The following is a 17,697-nucleotide window of genomic DNA, read 5'->3' as shown; positions in this document are numbered from 1 at the left end:
GGTGGTCAAAAGTCCACTAGTGACGTGTAATAAATATCCACTGCCACGAGTTTTGGTCGACGTTTACCTAGTACTTGCCCGACGGAGTTGTTTGTCGGACAAACCCATGGTCATCAGTTTATAAGTTTGTGTCTTCTTCTTCCTTTTTATCCTCAATACGATTTTCCTCTTTCTACTTTGTGTCTTCCTATCCATCTTTCTCCCTTCTCCCATTCTTCTTTGGTCAAGACCCACTGTTCCCACTACTCAAACTTTACCTTTTCACCACTTTGTGCAAGATCATGAAAAACACTAGTAGCAAAGGCATGGCTACTGTGGCCGGAGGTCTAGGCAGTGCATGGAGAGGATACTACCGTAATGTGCAAGAATATGGTGAGTATACGACTGTAATGTCAAAGAAGGTGGTGAACAAAACTTCCTCAGACTTCTTGCATGTGAAAGAACATGGAAAGGGTACCACCATAATGGGCTAAAAGCCCTAAATCCTAAGACTGGGCCATTCAAGAAAAAAGGATCAGTCTTTTTTTCAGGCAACCTTAGATTTAAAAGTGTTTCTTTGTGAGTTCACGGCCGGGCTTTTTTTTTTATATAAATGTTTTGTATTCCCAACAAATGCATAAGCATTGCAAAATCAGGTTTGTCTTGTATCACATCATTGGCTACTATCATGTAAATTTGTTTTTTACTCTCAGCGTTTTGTAATGGATTCTAAAGCTATAAACCCTATGGCTAAGTCTTTTATCACGAAAGTTTACATTTACTTAATAAATGTATAGAAAAAACATTAGTTTCCACAATTCAATTGTTAACATGTTTGCATATGCTTAAAGATTGATATTAGTGGTAAAAATTCGAAAGTCCAGTTCTAACTGAAAAGTCCAATAATAATTTTATTATGGTATCCAATTGGATTGGAGTACGGAATATATATATAATAATATGATAATGGTAAAAATTAAATCACTTTTTATTTTGATATTGTATACAAAATTCTATAAGTCTAAGTAAAATTTATTAATTTTTTTCATCTGTTGCAAATTACAAAAATTTATTCTTACCCTTGATCGATGGACAACCATCGCACAATCCAATATTGGGTGGTCAAAGTCCAATTCTAATTTTCGAAGTGTCACAGCTATACACCCACAAGCCTGAAAAATTCACTGACATGACCCTTGCCCGACGGTTAAACCCATATAAGTGAAAAGTCGAAATCCAAGTTTCTCGTGTCACATCTATCCACACATGGCCACTAAATTTCCAGTGATACAACCCTTGCCCGACGCATGTCCGTCGGTTAAACACGATCCAATTCCAAATTTTGAAGTGTCATAAGTATCCACACACACACACGAGTCCCGAAAATCCACTGACACAACCCTTGCTTCATGGACCTTCCTCGGGTAAACCCATATAAGTCAAAAGTCCAGCTCAAATTTTCAAAGTGTCACAACTATCCAACCACGGGTTCTAAAAATCTACTATCACAACCCTTGCCCGATGGACCTCCGTTGGGGCCTAAAGACCAACCGGATCACTCAGACCACGTAGCAGTGGATCCAAATTGTATACCTCCTCAGCCACCGTCGTGCAAATGCTAGAGGCAACAGTTTGTTACTCAATATTATGGTGCCATTATCCACACCAAGTGCCCCATGGACACCGATTCATGGATTACACACAGGGCCCTGGTTCGTGCAGAGATGAACCGCCAGCTTTCAGTAAATATACAATTACTTGAATAATTTATATTATATTTTTCTTAACTTATTTTCTGTGGTTTAAACTAACTATTTGATTCTTCTTTTTTTTTTTTTTTTTTGCAAAATTGTTGTCCAAGTTCGACTGGAATGAGTAGGACAAAGGTTGTGTCGAGTACATCAACCAGATATGTGGACACTTATGTTTAAGGAGTAGAAGTACGAGTTGCACAAGTATTATGAGAGTTGGCCGACACATGAGGCATTGCTTGCAGAACCACCCTGGAGTTTGTGAAGACCCGGTGGCTGAATGGGAGTGGCTTTGCACTCATTTTGAGAGTGAAAAGTATCAGGTAATTTTAATTTATTTATATTTATATTTTAATTATTTTTTGCTTATATTAAATCAATATTTTCTGATAGACAGAAAAATCGACGGCAAATAAAGGAAACCGAGAGAATAAGTCGTATAGTCACCACTCCGGTTCTCGACCTCTATCTTACCAGGTCGAGGAACGGCGAGAGGCTGGGGAAAAGTTCCCGAAGGTGGCAGTTTAGGCAAGTATTTATTCTTTTTTTTTTTTTAACAATAATTATGGTCTAAATTAGAATTGATAATCTAACTTTGCATCCCTTGTTTTTTTTTTTTTCTTTTTTTTAGTCTTCTATGGTACAAAAGAAGGATGAGTACCCTGACAACCTCTCCCAACAACATCTTAACATGCCTATGGAGAAGCTAACACTTGTGCCAAAGGTGTCTCCCAGATGTTGATGGACGGAGTTAGGTGAAAGAAAGGTAAGGAAGTCAGCAGCCTAGGAGCGAGTCGGGTTCGGGAAGTCGGGCCCAAGAGTTGCCTTAACAGTCACTAGATCCCCCCAGCACAGTTGTTTACAATTTCTTTTTTTACTTTTTTTGTATTAAAATTGTTCGTTACAGCAACGAATTCTCATTTTAGCTGACGAAGTTTTTTGATTTAGTAAAGTGTTTTATTTTATGTAATATTTTGCACCGTAAATGTTCAACTGTAATAGATTTTTGGCCTTGGTAATATGATATTGATTAGTAAATTAGTAATGTTTATTGTCTTCCATATGATTATGATTTTTGTCAATCTTTGTTCTTGCTTTTAGGTGATTAGACATTATTCATACTAAGTCACCATAAGAGCATTTCAACCCCATCCCAATTGGTTGGGCAATTGAATCCCCTAAAACTCACAAAACCTTCAACATTTCAGTCTAATTAGTCAAGTTGCACGTGAGCCCAACACAACCAGATTGAGCAATCTGGTAGGGATTGCCCGTGTGGGGGCTCGAGTCGATCAGCCACAATCAAAACACAAATCTGCCACCACCTGTAATTGCTTTACATCGACGATGTCTACACCAACCCCGATGTCGACCAATGGTGGGGGAGTTATGGCACATCGCCCATAAGCCCGCTGATTTTGCTCTAGGAGTTACCGCCTATTGGGCCCAAAAATATCATGCACAAGCACAATCACATCATAAAGCTCAAGTGTGGTAAAAATGCATTGAGTCAAGCCTAAATACATCATACATGCAAAAGTGTGAAATCAAGAAGAAAGCGAATTTATGATCATGCCACACCAATGATGTAATAATTTATGAGTTGGACGTTTGTATAATCATGCCAAACCCATTCAAATCCATCCATATTTATCATGCCAAGCTTTATGAGCCCAAGCCATGCACCAAAAGTCCAAGCCCATGAACAAACCAAGTTTCCCTTTCTCTTTGCAAGCCAACCAACCCACTTAGGAAGAAACCACAACTCAGAGCTTCAGAATCACGTGTAGGCATAGTGCAAAATGTTCATTAATGAAGAGAGAAGGGATCTTTCCCTTCCAAACTCACACAGAAAAACAGGGCAAGAAAACAGGGACGAGCATTGCCAAAACTAATGCCTATGAAAATTGACCAGGGAAGAAGGCGCTCTTGGTAGAGTGCGCGACCTAGTCTTCACAGGAGCAATGATGTCTATCAATGTTACACTAAAAGGAAAGTCATAACTACGTTGAGGGGAAGAGAGAGGAAGGCTCGGTCAGAATGGGAAATCAAGGGATTTCTTAGGGAAAGCTAGAAAGAGACCCTGCGCCTATAAGAGGGGAATGATTAATTCAATACATAAGACATATCATGTTGAGAAGAGACTATGTAGAGAAAGAAGGGATTCAAGATTATATTGCACCAAGCAGGGAAAACCTTCTCTAAATGCAGAAAGTCATGAATCCTAAGTAAAACACTTTCCTTGAGTTTTAGGGATTTCTTTAGGTTTCCCTTGAGTTTTCTTAGCCGTTATAAACACCCTTAGACCCTTAGAAAACCCAAATTATTCATCTTTTAAAACCATGCAACCATGTACAAGTTCTCTCTCATGCTAAATTGATAACCCTTTAACTTCTACACTGCACCTCACTTAGGCAAGCCATAATTTGCCTTAATCACGCAATCTTTGAGTCATTAATCCAACCGAGATACTTTCTAAGACACTAATTATTTTGAGGTATCTTAGGACTTTGTGTTGGAACGAATCAAGAAAAGCAAAAAGGTTTCCACTGAAGCCCAATTCCAACTTGATCAAAAGGTCCCCAACATCATCTTTTCCCAAGCCCAATTTCCCAGGGTCTCTCTCTAAGGACTGTTTGGTTGCGGCATAAGGACTTTTTGTGCCTGATCTGTGGAATTTTAAATTGTAGGATCATCTGATGTTGGCTAGGGTGAGATCATTAAAGGAGAAGAACGGGGGAGAGGTTTCCAATTTCAGGAAGAAGTTTTTAGAGATAGGAACAGAGAAATAAAAATGAAAAAAGAGAGAAAATCAATATAAAATAATATTATTTTTTATTTGTCTGAGCAATTCATTTTACAGGTGGAGATGCAATCGGGCAATTACTACTTGGTAAGGCAATAATTGTTCATTGAGACAACAATAAAAAAAAATGATAAGTAGCACTTGAAAAAAAAAAATTAAATAAATAAATAAAAACTGTTTTCTAAAGCGTTTCCAATATGTCAAAAACATGACACTGCATTAAATTATTATTGCTTTTTCCTTGGTGTTATCATTTTGGTCTTTGAAATCTCCAGTTTGTTCTTATTTGTAAGACGTGTCATGCTGTAACGTACATTAATCATGCTTGATACATGCATATGTAATTATCATAAACGATAATTATGCATTGTGTTTACCATAGACGCTTAACCGTAGTTCATAGTAACTACCATAATGGATTAACCATGGTTAACATGAGTATGAATACTATAAGTAGTGGGTTTAAGTCACTATTCTTCCACCAGTAGACTGTGCAGGTTAGTGAATTTTTCATGCAAGTTCTGCCATTGTGAGAGTTGGTGAGTATCAACAGCCAAGTCTCAAGGCAACAAAAAGCACTTGCGAGTCTGATCAACTCGGCGGTGTTTGTGCGAGAATGGCGTCATTGACGATCGAGAGGCTCAGGAAAGAAAAGAAGGCGCGAAGCCAGCGCAACTGCACTGATCGACTCCGTGGACTTCGTGAAAGATATGCTAATGCGGTTTCCGGCAAAGCGCATTCTCCAATGCAAGACAGCTTCCAAACATTGGTACTCTTTAATCTGTGATCCTCTTTTCGTTGTAGAATATGCAAAAGGAACTCGAACCCTCCGTTGGGTTTGATCATGAATGGTCGCACAGACCCACACCCTGAATTTTTCTTTGTTCCCCTTCAAGGTGAAATCAGCCCTCCTAGTTATCAAACCTTGCTTTGCAACCGCGAAATCAAAATTCAAAATATGTGTAATGGGTTGTGCTGCTATGCTGAGCCTCACAAGGATGGCTCTGGGCCCACTTCTTATTTTGCTTGTAATCGTGCTTCTGGCCAAACCAGAACAGCTCGAATTTTAGAACCTCAAGCCAACTCGAAATTAATAGCTGTGAACTTGGCTTTTGATCCACTGAAATCAGCCTTTTACAATCTGATTTTTGTTACTGAAGAATCACGGTCTTTAGGGTCGCAGAAGATGATCAGGATCGACATCTACTCTTCCGAGACTCAATCTCGGAGACAAGTGGGTCTCTGTGCCTAGCAATGCAGGCTTTAAAAATGGGGTTTATTGGGATGGTGCTATTTATTGGTACCATCAGCAAAAGAACTCATTGTCCTATTTTGATATCGAGGTTGGTACTACACTTGAAAGATTAGAAATGCCCCAGCTTGCAACCGGCAGGGCTCCAACGCAGGTTGATTATTTTGGACAGTCCGGGGGAAGCTTGCTTTTTGTAGGAGTCTGCAGGCAGTTAAACACTCCCTTCAAGGTCTTCCTAATTAACACAACACAGTAACTCATTCTTGTCAATTACGAGTTAACTTGAAGCTGTACACACAAACGCCGATCCATCTTTTTTTTTTTTATTTTTTTTTTATTTTTTATATCCTATCAAAATTGATACCGAGGAACAAGTAACATGTGATACTGAGCGAAGCGCTCAATGTCCTTGAGGCCTCCGGTTTGTTCTTATCTACAAGATGGATGTATCATGCTTTGTTATTATAAGCGTTTAATATGCTGTAGTTACTGTAAATGGTTATTCACACATGTAATTACCATAAAATGCAAACCTTAACGTAACAAAATTGGCTAAATTATTATACTTCTGTTATATATGCATTTAAGTTTGAATCTCCCTTAGATTATATAGATTTATGAGAACTAGAATAGGCTGCATATCCTCACACTGTGTGTCTGAGTATTTATTTTGGATGATAATTCCATCCCCGTACAAAAGAATGTGCATCTCATTTCTTGTGAATAATTATTTGTACCTATAAATTTCATAATCAGAATTGTTCAATTTATTAATCTTTATTTGACAATCATTCTATAATAATTTGATTGAAGATCAGGCAAACAATTGGATGGTTCATCATGAATATAGTACTTGGTACTCACCCTGTTGATTTGTTGTACACATTTGGATGCCGAAACAATTTTCGATTTGAATGATTTTTTTGTAAGGATGATCTTCAAATAAAAATTAAGAAGTTGAACAGTTCTAATTATACAATGAAGATACAATATTCACAAGGATGAGATGTACATTCCACCCATGGGGATGCAAGTATTATCCCTTTCTATCTTGTTTTATTAGGTTGGCGTGTGTGTGGAGCCTCAAAAGAGATGATTTCATGCATGTTCCATTTGTTAAAAACAATTTGTTTCATCAACAAATTTGTACTTTTTGCGGTTAGATTTTGTTCTACAATAGAGGGTGAGAGTGGTTTGAGAGCTTAAAAAAAAAAAAAAATCTTAGGATATAAAGTATCTAAAGTTATAAATGACTTAGAGTGCATTTAGAAATTGTTTTTTTTTTTTTAATAAAACTAAAAACCATTTAGGCCACAATAGTCATTTTATAGTAGGACATATGGGTCATTTAATTTGTATATTGATTTGTTAACAAAAAAACCCTAAAAATTTATATGGATTATTAATTAATTTTATTGTATTTATTATAATAATACGTTGATTTTTTGTCATATTGGATGAAAATGTGTAATCCTTACAAACTAAGCTTTGATGAATGAGGCGAACTTGAACTAAACTCTTGTTATCTCATGAAAATATGAGCTTGTTTGAAAGTGTTTTAAACATGACTGAAAGTGTTTCTAGGAAAATAATAATAATAATAATAATATTTTTGGATTCCAATGCACTTGAAGTGCTTCCTACTAGAAGCCCTAGTTATGTGCTTCTTGTAGGAAACAATTTAAGTTCTTTTTTAGAATTCACTTGCATTTTAACTAATAATTGGTTTCAAAAATATTTTCACTAAAAGCGCTTTCAGCCATTTTGAAAGTACTTCCAAACAAGTCCTATAACAGGCTGATTCTGAGCTTTATGAGTTGAAGATATCAAAGCTCAAGGTCAACTCATTTTTCTTACAAACCAATTTGTTTGTTTTCAGTTCATTATTTTACAAAACCGGGATCAAACTAGTCCAACATGAGTCGAGTTTGAAATGGTTCGACTTGATTTACATCCCTACTCCTGAACAGGATTTGAGGATGAGTTCATTGGTCTTATATATATGCGCTATTTTAACCTCTAAATTACTAAGTTACTAATCAATAGTAATTAATTTTGTGTGCGCATTGTCTTAATGATTTGAAAGGAAATTGAACTGGAAGCATAGACCTGTTTACACTAAAAAAATGTCATTGGGCTCAGACTAGGCCCAATACTGAAACCCACTAAAGTAGATTTGTTGTAAGCGGCCTTTTCCCGTAGTGGTGGAAATGAGTTAAGCATTTGCATGACGGCGTAGATTTGAATCTCATCGGTGGTTAATTTAACAAATCTTTCGTTAAAAAAAGAAAAGAATATGATAATGTTACAGCACCACATACTGTAGATTGGAGAACGAAAGGAGCTGTAACACCCATCAAAGATCAAAGCCAATGCGGTAATTAATTTTTATTTACATATCAGTTCAAATGAATCAAATTGTTGAACGAATCTAACTGCTATCATTTCATTATTGAGAACATATTTGTCTACTAATCTCACCACAGTTTAATTGCAACCAAAACTACAGTTTTGGTACCAGTGATGATGATACCAAATATTTGTTGGTGAAGAACTAGTGGGGACAGAATGGGGTGACCAAGGTACATAAGAACGCAAAGAGACATTGAGGCAAATGAAGGTCTTTTTGGCATTACCATGGAAGCCTCTTACCCTACCGCATAATCTGAATTTCCATCAAAAAGTCGGTGCCTACTATATAAACCATGTAGGTGTACTACATATATCAGCATACGTACATCATGAATAATTAGTACTTGAATTCTATATGTAACATCATGAATATTTAGTGCTTGAATTCTATATGTAACAAAACTATCAAGTTCTATAATTACCTAAATGAAGTAAGAACGCAATATATCGTGATTCATCTCAAGTTGGGACTACGTCTACATTGGTATAGATCTGGTTTCCACTCTGTAAAATGAGTCCTTAAGTGAGGGTGAAGCATCCCTATTATAGAAAAAGGATTTCCCTCCCTTCTTATATACATCGTGAGCTAAGTAGTGAGGTCCAAATATTGCGGCACAATCTGTGGTACAATGAAAACACTGAGAGAGAGACAAGGAACCCTCCCGAAATGAAATCAACCAATAAAAACTAACACTTACGCATTACATTCCACCACAAATAAGTCAGCCAGGAAGTCAGGGGCTTCCTCCAGCCATGAACGGAAACCCACTCGACGTAGGGCAAACTTAGCAAGACGATGAGCCATTTCGTTGCCCTGACGACGAACATGGGCAGGCACAACTCCTGTGACTCTCGACAGAAACGCCTTTGCATCTTCGACGGCCCAATGAGGGACCTATTGACCGGACGCTCCAGCAAATCTGCCGTGATCCGGAGGGAATCAGTTTCAAAAATGACATTTTGAAAGCCCCTTTCAACCAACATCGCCAGGCCCTCCCAAGCCGCCAAAGCTTCAACCTGTTGCGGAGAGAAAACATCATCAAAGCGAATCACACGAGCTGCCAAAAATTCTCCGTTATCATTCCGAGCAATGATTCCAACACCACTCAACTTCAGCCCCTCAAGCCAAGCACCATCCACTTCAACCTTGATGTGTTGTGCCTTGGCCCGTTCGTTAGTGCGGAACCGAGATTCAGATTACAACCTCACCAAAATCACACACAGTTGAACAAAATAAAATACAAGAAATAAAGACACAGAGAAATTTGTGAGGTTCGGCAAAAAACTGCCTACGTCCCCGGAGAGATATTGCTCTTCACTATGAGAATAACAGTACAAGTATACATGAGTTAAATCGACATAACCCAATCTCATATCCCTTGTACACCCACTCACAGAATTTTCCCAAGAGCCTCACTCTACCCCCAAGAGTTCTTTCACTAGAATACTTTTCACTCTAGCTCTCTTGATTTTCTCTCAACCCATGTTCAACCTTTTCCATGGGAGAGCCGAATGCTCTCCCCCTTGGATGCTCTCTTTCACACTTCACAAAGGCATAACCAAATGCCTTAATATAAACAAAAGGCCCCGCCTTCTCTCTCTCCTCTTCTCTCTTTCGGCTCATCACACAAGGCCAAATCTTTGCCTTTGTAAAAGCCACAAATCAAGGGCTAGACATCATAATGATGTCCCCCTTTTTCTTTGTCCCTTTCTTTAGCCGAAAGTAGCTAGCACTCCACATGGTTGAGATGAAATTGTTGCCAACTCATAATATGAGCCAATCACAACATGATGAACCGCGGCGGAGGCAAGGTCCACCGAAGGGACGAAGAAACCGGGGATGCAGGGGTGAGGCCAACCACGCACAGATGGCGAAAGGGCAGTCCCTGAGCAGATGGAGATTAGATTCGCCCAAGGCACCACAAAGGAAATAATCAACCTCAACCTCCAGATGGCGACGAGCGAGGTTGAGTTGAGTGGGAAGAATGTTATGAACAATTCGTCACACGTAGATTTTTACCTTGGGAGGGACCCGAGCAGCCCAGAGCTTAGACCAAAGCTTACTCAGATGATTAGCCCCAAATGAAGAAGACGTAGCACCAATCTGATCCGAGATCCATGATAGGATTTTTACCGTCTATGCAAATCAGGTCAAAATCACATGAAATACTTGCAAGAATACAAGATGCTATAGTTTAGATGCTGTCTTCTCAAGGACTATTTTACTAATTTATGCAAAAACAATTCCTAATCAACTACTTAAAATTAAAAATTGAGAAAAGAGATTTTGATTTTGGGTAATATTAAAAACGAATTTTAATTAAAAACAAATAATAAATTTGCCCACAACTAATATGGTTAAAAAAAAAGTTTTAAATACCAATTTATAAAAACACTAGGGTTCTACCATCACCTAGCAATCCTATGAATTCTTACCAATTACTTATGATCTACACATGACAGTTTGAAGGTTATGTTTTCTTAATATATATTCTAGTTGGAACCTCTAACATAGAAAGTATATCTAACATGTAACCCGTTCGGACGTTCGGATCAAATCTGAACATGAAAGACTCATTATGTTTTATGAAAACCTTTTGAAAAACCATGCAACCCCTAAGACGTGGTTTTCATCTTAAGTGAAATTACAATTATTAATCACAAGAAGCCATCGCCAATTTCAGGAAACCTTCCGACCAAAATTGCATCAAATTACTTTTCTAAATATCCTAATGGTGATCAGGCATTAAGACAATTGGATAGTTTAAAACAGTAATCAATAATTCAAAAGTATGCATGCAATCAATCATAAGCAATTAAATAAAAATTACATATTCATGCTAAGGCTCAAGGTTTCGCCCTAGCAAAACGAATTAGTTACGCATATTCGTAATTAAAATAATAGAAAATGTTATTATGAAGAAAAAGATTGAAAACACCTTAAAGTAGAAAATCTTCAAGAACCCTAGCAATTACTCTCCGTCTCCAAAATTTCATAAAAGAAAGCATAGAAAAGACTAAGAACGGCAAAACAATATATTCTGCTGTACCATCCACAAACCCTAAAGTGTAGTCTTTTGTTCCAACTAGGAAACTAAATAATAATAAAATAATTTAGAAAATAGAGTCCTAATTAAGCTAGGAGAACCTGCACAGAAACTGTCCAGCCACGTTTTAGCCTCAAATATCCTTCAAATCTAGACCATGAGAGCTTGTTTTGAAGATCAGGACATTCTGAACACATTTCCAGAAGGCCATGAACCCATCCGATGTCATATTGGGCTCCAAAAACTCAATTCAAGCCCAAAACATCACTATTCCAGCACTGCACATCACTCCTTTATTTTATTGTCAGAAAATCATCACTAGATAGAAAAATTGCAAATTTTGATACGATCAAGCCAAGTGACTCACAAACGTCCTCCAATTGGAATTACTCCAAAATTCGTCCATTTGACCGTGTTTTGCTTCAGAGGAAGTTAAAAGTTTATATTGAAAATATAATTCAAAGTATCAAAATTCTTCCAAAATATTAATCAAAATATACTAAGAATATGGATAAATATATAATATAAAATCTACTCATCAATCCACTCCAGAGCGACGTGGTAACCACTTTTAACCGAGAACCTTCCCCTCTTCCCGAAGTACCAAATCAAACAGTCCTCCAGCAAACGGATGCTAAACGGCAAGGAACGAATTAGTTTCACTTCCACCTCAGTGAACAAGGATTGAAGAGGATGGATGTTCCAATGACAGGGAGTGCCATAAGTAATTCCTGAACAAATAGAAGATTGCGTTCTAGGGATTTCGGAGAAAACACATGGAAGGAGAGGGGTTGGGGAATCTAGCGATCCTCCCTAATCTTGATTCGGGCCCCAGAACCCACTTGCCATCGGGAGCCACGGATCAAAACAGGTCTCGCAGCACAGATACTCTTCCAACAAAAAGAAGCAGTGTTCTTGACAGAGGCCTCAAGGAATGACGAGTTAGGAAAGTATTTGGCTTTCAAAACCAAAGCAACCAAAGAGTTCAAAGCAGTGTGAACCCAATGTCCATCAATTTCTAATGGACATCAACAAGATTATATACACGTTCTATCCATAATAACATGAATAAGTGTGCGACTGTACATATATGCATGTGTGGTAGCTTGTGTAGTGCGTCCACATGTCACATAGATAAATATAACGACGACACATAGTTTCACTTTGGATATGATGATGTTCAACTAAAAATATGAAAACAGAAATAAAAGCATGATGATGTGATATGTGCCATACTAAAAACATAATATGCAACTATAAAATACATGTAAATGCCGATTCATGTGTGGCACGCTTAAAGAGTGATATGTTTTTTGTCAACATAATTTTAAGAATATTCAAATAACGTTACTAGAGAGGTTAGAGTTTTCCATCCTCTTAAAGCGAGGGAGAACAATAATTTTCATGGAGCAAGGTTTCTCTCTCTTCAAATATTGAGACCAATCTATGATACAACAAAGTACTTATTCAGCTTCTTTTAATTGAACTTATTCAACTAGCACCAATTTTAACTTCTCTCTTTTTCTTTTTTCTTTTTTAAAGGGAACAAGTTGGCGGCTTCACCAAAACAGTCTAACGTTCCAAGTAACTACTCTTTTTTTCTTGTTATTACGCCTATATTGAGGGTGGAAGGGTTTGGACTAGGTCATACAATAGTTGATGCACCATTTTTCTTAAACCAGCTTATTATGTTGCAACTTGCAAGTATAGAATGGGCAAAGATTATTGGTGCACCAATTACGTACTTCTTGACTATATATTAGCTAAGAAAGTATTGACATTCTAAGTATTGGATTGTAATGCATTCATGGCGTTGGTACTATGGTGGTCATATTTCACCTTTAAGGACATTTTTCTCTATGATTCAAGAACACAGTTTTAATCTCGTATACCTTTAGGCACTGTTTTTCTAAGTCCTATTTTCTTACATATCATGACACCCTTGTAGAGATTAGCGAAACACAGTTTTCTTTGTATTCTTAAAACAAAATTCTTGAAGCATTTTTTATCCCAATTAAGCGGAACTCCCATCATATCTCAAATAGAATTCAAAATATACAAACTTACAATCTAAAATATATATTTCCCAAATAGGGCATAAAGGAAGTATTTTACGTCTCAAATTTGCAACTTTCCAATATAAGGTGATTTAAAGGGTGGAAATTTACTTATGAATCTCAAACTAATAGGAAAATCATTACATTCTGAATTTCCATTACTCAAATGGCATAACAATTATTGAACATTCCAATGGTATTAATCTCAACGATACAAACAATAAGTGGAGGCAAATTGACATCTTTTAATGTTTAAACACTAGCAAGAGTCTCTATAAACTGATGAGCATGAAAGCATCCAATATGTAACGCTGTATTTGTTTTGGTGGATTTTGGACCAGAATCACAAATCTCCTTGAAGCTCTTATTTCTAAGATTATAAGATATAAGCTTGCCAGGAATGTGCAGCAACAGCGATGAGCCCTCTTCAGTTTCTTGGACAAAAAGTAAAACAAACGAGTAAAACAGAGAATCATGGTGATGGGGGTGAAGGTAGTCTCTAACCATCTCCGGAAATGCATCGACGATAGGAGAAATATCGATTTGGTACTTGCAAATCCACCTTGAGTAATCCCTCTCCAATTCGAAGACTTGGAATTGAGTGGTGCTTGGACCATAAATTTCAACAAGGTGCAAATGGCCACCGGATTCACCAAAATATCTGAACCTTCTTTTGCTCCAGTGCTCGTCTGATGGAGGACTAGGCATTGATCCAAGGTGCTCTTGATTGATATTAAAACATAATGTAGCTCCCGTTGGGCTAATCCAATGTATTGCACCATTCCAAAGCACCCCAGTTTCAAACATGATGTCGGATGGGGACGCAAAAGTAGAACCACAAAGCCTCCAAGTTCGAGTCTCGGACGGGTATATCTGAATTTGGTACCGATCGTGTGCTGCTGATAAAGAGCAATTTCGAACGCAGACGACTTGGTAGTGAGGTGATTTGGATGGATCAAAAGCTAAATAAACACCTAAAACAGTTGCGAACGAATCATGACCCTCAGCATTAGGTGGAGGAAGCGTCAAGAATTGCCTTGTTGAAGGGTTGCAGACATAATAGCTACGAGGTTTTCCCAACTTGTGAAAGCTACACCCCAAGGCCAGGCCATTGATGGACTGCAATAACTTAACACCAGCTGAATCATCAATGAAGTCAAGAGACGAAAAGGGTTTCTCTGAACTGCTGCAATTGAGAGATAGGTGGCTGATGAGGCCGGGAATTTGAGACAAGAGGATGGATGCAGAGGCAAGTCTGCGGTGGCGGCTAGAGAAATTTGGGGTGGAGATCAGACAGAGCCACTTCTTGGAGACACATTTGAACCGGAGAAGCGATTTCACCGGCAAGCGTAGGAGGATCAATGTGATGAGGTCTTCGTTGCAAGCTACTACCTCAGCTGCAGCCACCATTTTTTCAGTGCTTTCAGATCACATCAGCAGTTGTGAAGAGACCATTAATTGGCATAGGGATATAATTATATATGCAACAGATAAGCATAATAACCATCGTTGAAAAAGTATTTGCACTTGACAATGGCCAGTTGTGCAAGAATTGGCTTAAGATGCAAGTTTTTTATTCAAACTCACTAAAAATTTAGGACACGTGCGTGATACCTTCCATCTTACTGTCTATCCCTTAAAGAATTGTCTTCCTACTCTTCAATTTGTGATCTGGGAAAACTTTAGTTTTATTGGAATTTCAATTATTTTGTACATAAATTATTCCAACTTGTAACTGACATTGACTATATTTTTTAATTAGAGAGTAGAAGGATGGTGGCGTGAATAAAAAAAGAAAATGATAAACATGTACATTTTTTAGTCTCACATATTCTTATTAAATTCTAATTATTGTTTTCGTTTAATTTATTTAATTCGATGACAAAAAAATAAAGAATAGTGTATGAATATAAAAATTTGCCTAAAATAAACAAAGGCAAAGGCCACAAGGCAACCACATGAAACATGTTACGAAGATTGAGAAATATGTTAAGTGTAAATTTTCCCTTTCTCTTTTAATATTTAAATCAAATTATTGCAAAATGGCAATCCCTACTTGGATCCCAAACTACATCTGATTACATTATTAGCTATCCTTTATTTTCATTTTGCTTTTATAATCATTTGTTTTTGTTGTTTCTCTAACCGCATTATTCATCACCAATAATGTCACAACTCACAACCTAATGTATATGAAAGCTGTCACGCTTCGTTCTCGAAATACGTCAAGAATTGACATGTGACGGCTGAAAATAACGATATAATAATACATGGAATCAACTCAAACTCTTAGATAATACATCAGATGATCAACAAAAATAAAATTACAAGGAAAAGGAGAACAAACCTACTTTCAAGTGCACTGCTACACCCCATCAAAACATCTTCTCTAACAGCTACTTGTAAATTTGCAAAACAACCATGCGCCACAGGAATGGCGCACTGACCAAAGCAAACCTAGATAAGTTGCGAAGCTTGTGTGGTAACAATAATAAATCATATGTAATTTTTTTTTTTAACAAAGATATTAGGAATGATAAATGAGCTAAGCCTAGCTAACAATAATGTGATTCAAATTTGTTTGACAAAAATCAAACGCCTCGCTTACAACATATGTAATTTAAAGGACCGGACTGGACTGTTTGTAAATAAAATAGGACGAGAAGGGCGATTCTTGTTATTTTAGAAATGAAACCAGACCTAATCGGGTCAGTTTCAAACGGCCGGTTCTGACGGGTCCACGGTTTGGTTTCTTTTTTAATAGATTATGGGGTTGAAGGAGTTAGAGACTGAGACTGAGTGGTTCCGTGAAAACCCAGAACCCACCGCCTTCCGCAATCCCTTCACCTACCCGCATATCTCCGGCGCCAAGAGGATCTTCACCTCCATCGTCTCCGCAATAAAACTCGACCTCCGCGTCCACAACGCCCTCCTCCAATCCTACGCCTCAATATCCACCGTCAACGATTCCATCTTTCTTTTCAGCCACATGATCAAAACTCACCATGCATTCTCACCTGATACTCAGTGATTACATCTTTCTTTAACACTGGGATCCGTACACCAGGTACTCAATCTTATGCTCACCAATGGCTTCAGTCCCCGATAAGGTTACCACCAGTGATGGAGTTGGGATTTCTTGTGAGGAGGGGTCTCACACAAGTATAAAAGAAGAAAAAATTGAATAGTGGTTATAAAATTACAAATGTAAAACATCATAATATTACATTCAAATAATTAAATAGTCAAATTAACATATCCATAGATAATTTTATCTATTCATAGCAATCATACTTATGCTCGACAAATTTCATACTTTGAGACCGCATGATGTCATCAATACTATTAAAAGAAATATTAAACTCAATAGAGAGAATTATTAAAAATTTGCGAACCTTAAAACTCAAGTAAGAGGTAGGATAGAATAGAAACAAATGTTTTATAGAGGATAATAGAGTTTTACAAACCTTATTGTTCTTTATTCAATAAATTTGAGATTTGGAATGGTTAATATATGAAATTCAAGAAGAATAGGGGAATAACTATGCTAATGCATAAGTAAAAGACAATTTTTGTTTTTTTATTTAAAAGTGAATGATGGGCTTAATTTAAATGCTATTGATTTGTGATAAATGACGGTTTAAAATATTATACTTAATTTTAGGATGGAATTTGTTGGATTAAAATTAGATAATGATTGGATTTGTTTAAAGTGTTGAGAAGGGTTACAAAGCAAAGTGTAATATTAATCTTATTTTTGTTACTTGGTACTACGGTCTAGTAGTATTCCTCTTTACTTATAAGTGAGAGGTCTTAGGTTCAACTCTCACCAAAGGTGAATTTGAATCATATTATTGCTAGCCCATTGTGAGGCTAAGTCCACCCCCTCCCCCTTAGTGTAGCTAATATCGATTGTTCAACAAAAAAAAAAATACTAATCTTATTTTTACAAGTGAGGGTAGGCCCAGGACTACTCTAGTCCTAGTATGCCTCTGCCAGTAGTTACCACTGCATCGTCTTTTTCGTCGTTGAGGCTTATGACTACGCCGATGTGTTGCTCATGCATCTCTATAACTTTTGGATAATAGTGTTAACCGCGCGAGGCCGCTTTACTAGGGATCCCGGTTAGACTTGGCATTCATGTCGTGTTTCTCGTGTTCGTATTGTTTTCGTGTCATACTTAATAGCTTAACGGGTCGTGTCATGTAACACTTGTTAAAATAAACGAGTAATATGACCTGACCAGTTACCCATTCAGAAAAATATATTTAAATCAATAAATAATGAAAAAGAAAACATAATTTGACCCAAAAAAAATGTAAAATATAATACTAAATTAGTATATACATACCACATTGTCACATAAATATTACTTCAAAATATTAAAAAATAA

The 17,697-nt window shown here is 37.1% G+C and overlaps 1 protein-coding gene across 1 annotated transcript; it reads right to left on the bottom strand.

Annotated features, from left to right (window-relative positions):
• Positions 1-13,556: 13,556 nt before the first annotated feature.
• On the bottom strand, positions 13,557-14,714 carry LOC137736673 (F-box protein At5g07610). Its single transcript, XM_068475909.1, has one exon. It carries the CDS (start codon positions 14,712-14,714, stop codon positions 13,557-13,559), a length of 1,158 nt encoding a protein of 385 aa, XP_068332010.1.
• Positions 14,715-17,697: the final 2,983 nt, after the last annotated feature.

Source organism: Pyrus communis, chromosome 6, assembly GCF_963583255.1.
Source record: "Pyrus communis chromosome 6, drPyrComm1.1, whole genome shotgun sequence".
NCBI lineage: Eukaryota > Viridiplantae > Streptophyta > Magnoliopsida > Rosales > Rosaceae > Pyrus > Pyrus communis.
The sequence above is the reverse complement of the archived record's forward strand: the minus strand, read 5'-3'. Positions and strand labels throughout refer to the sequence as shown.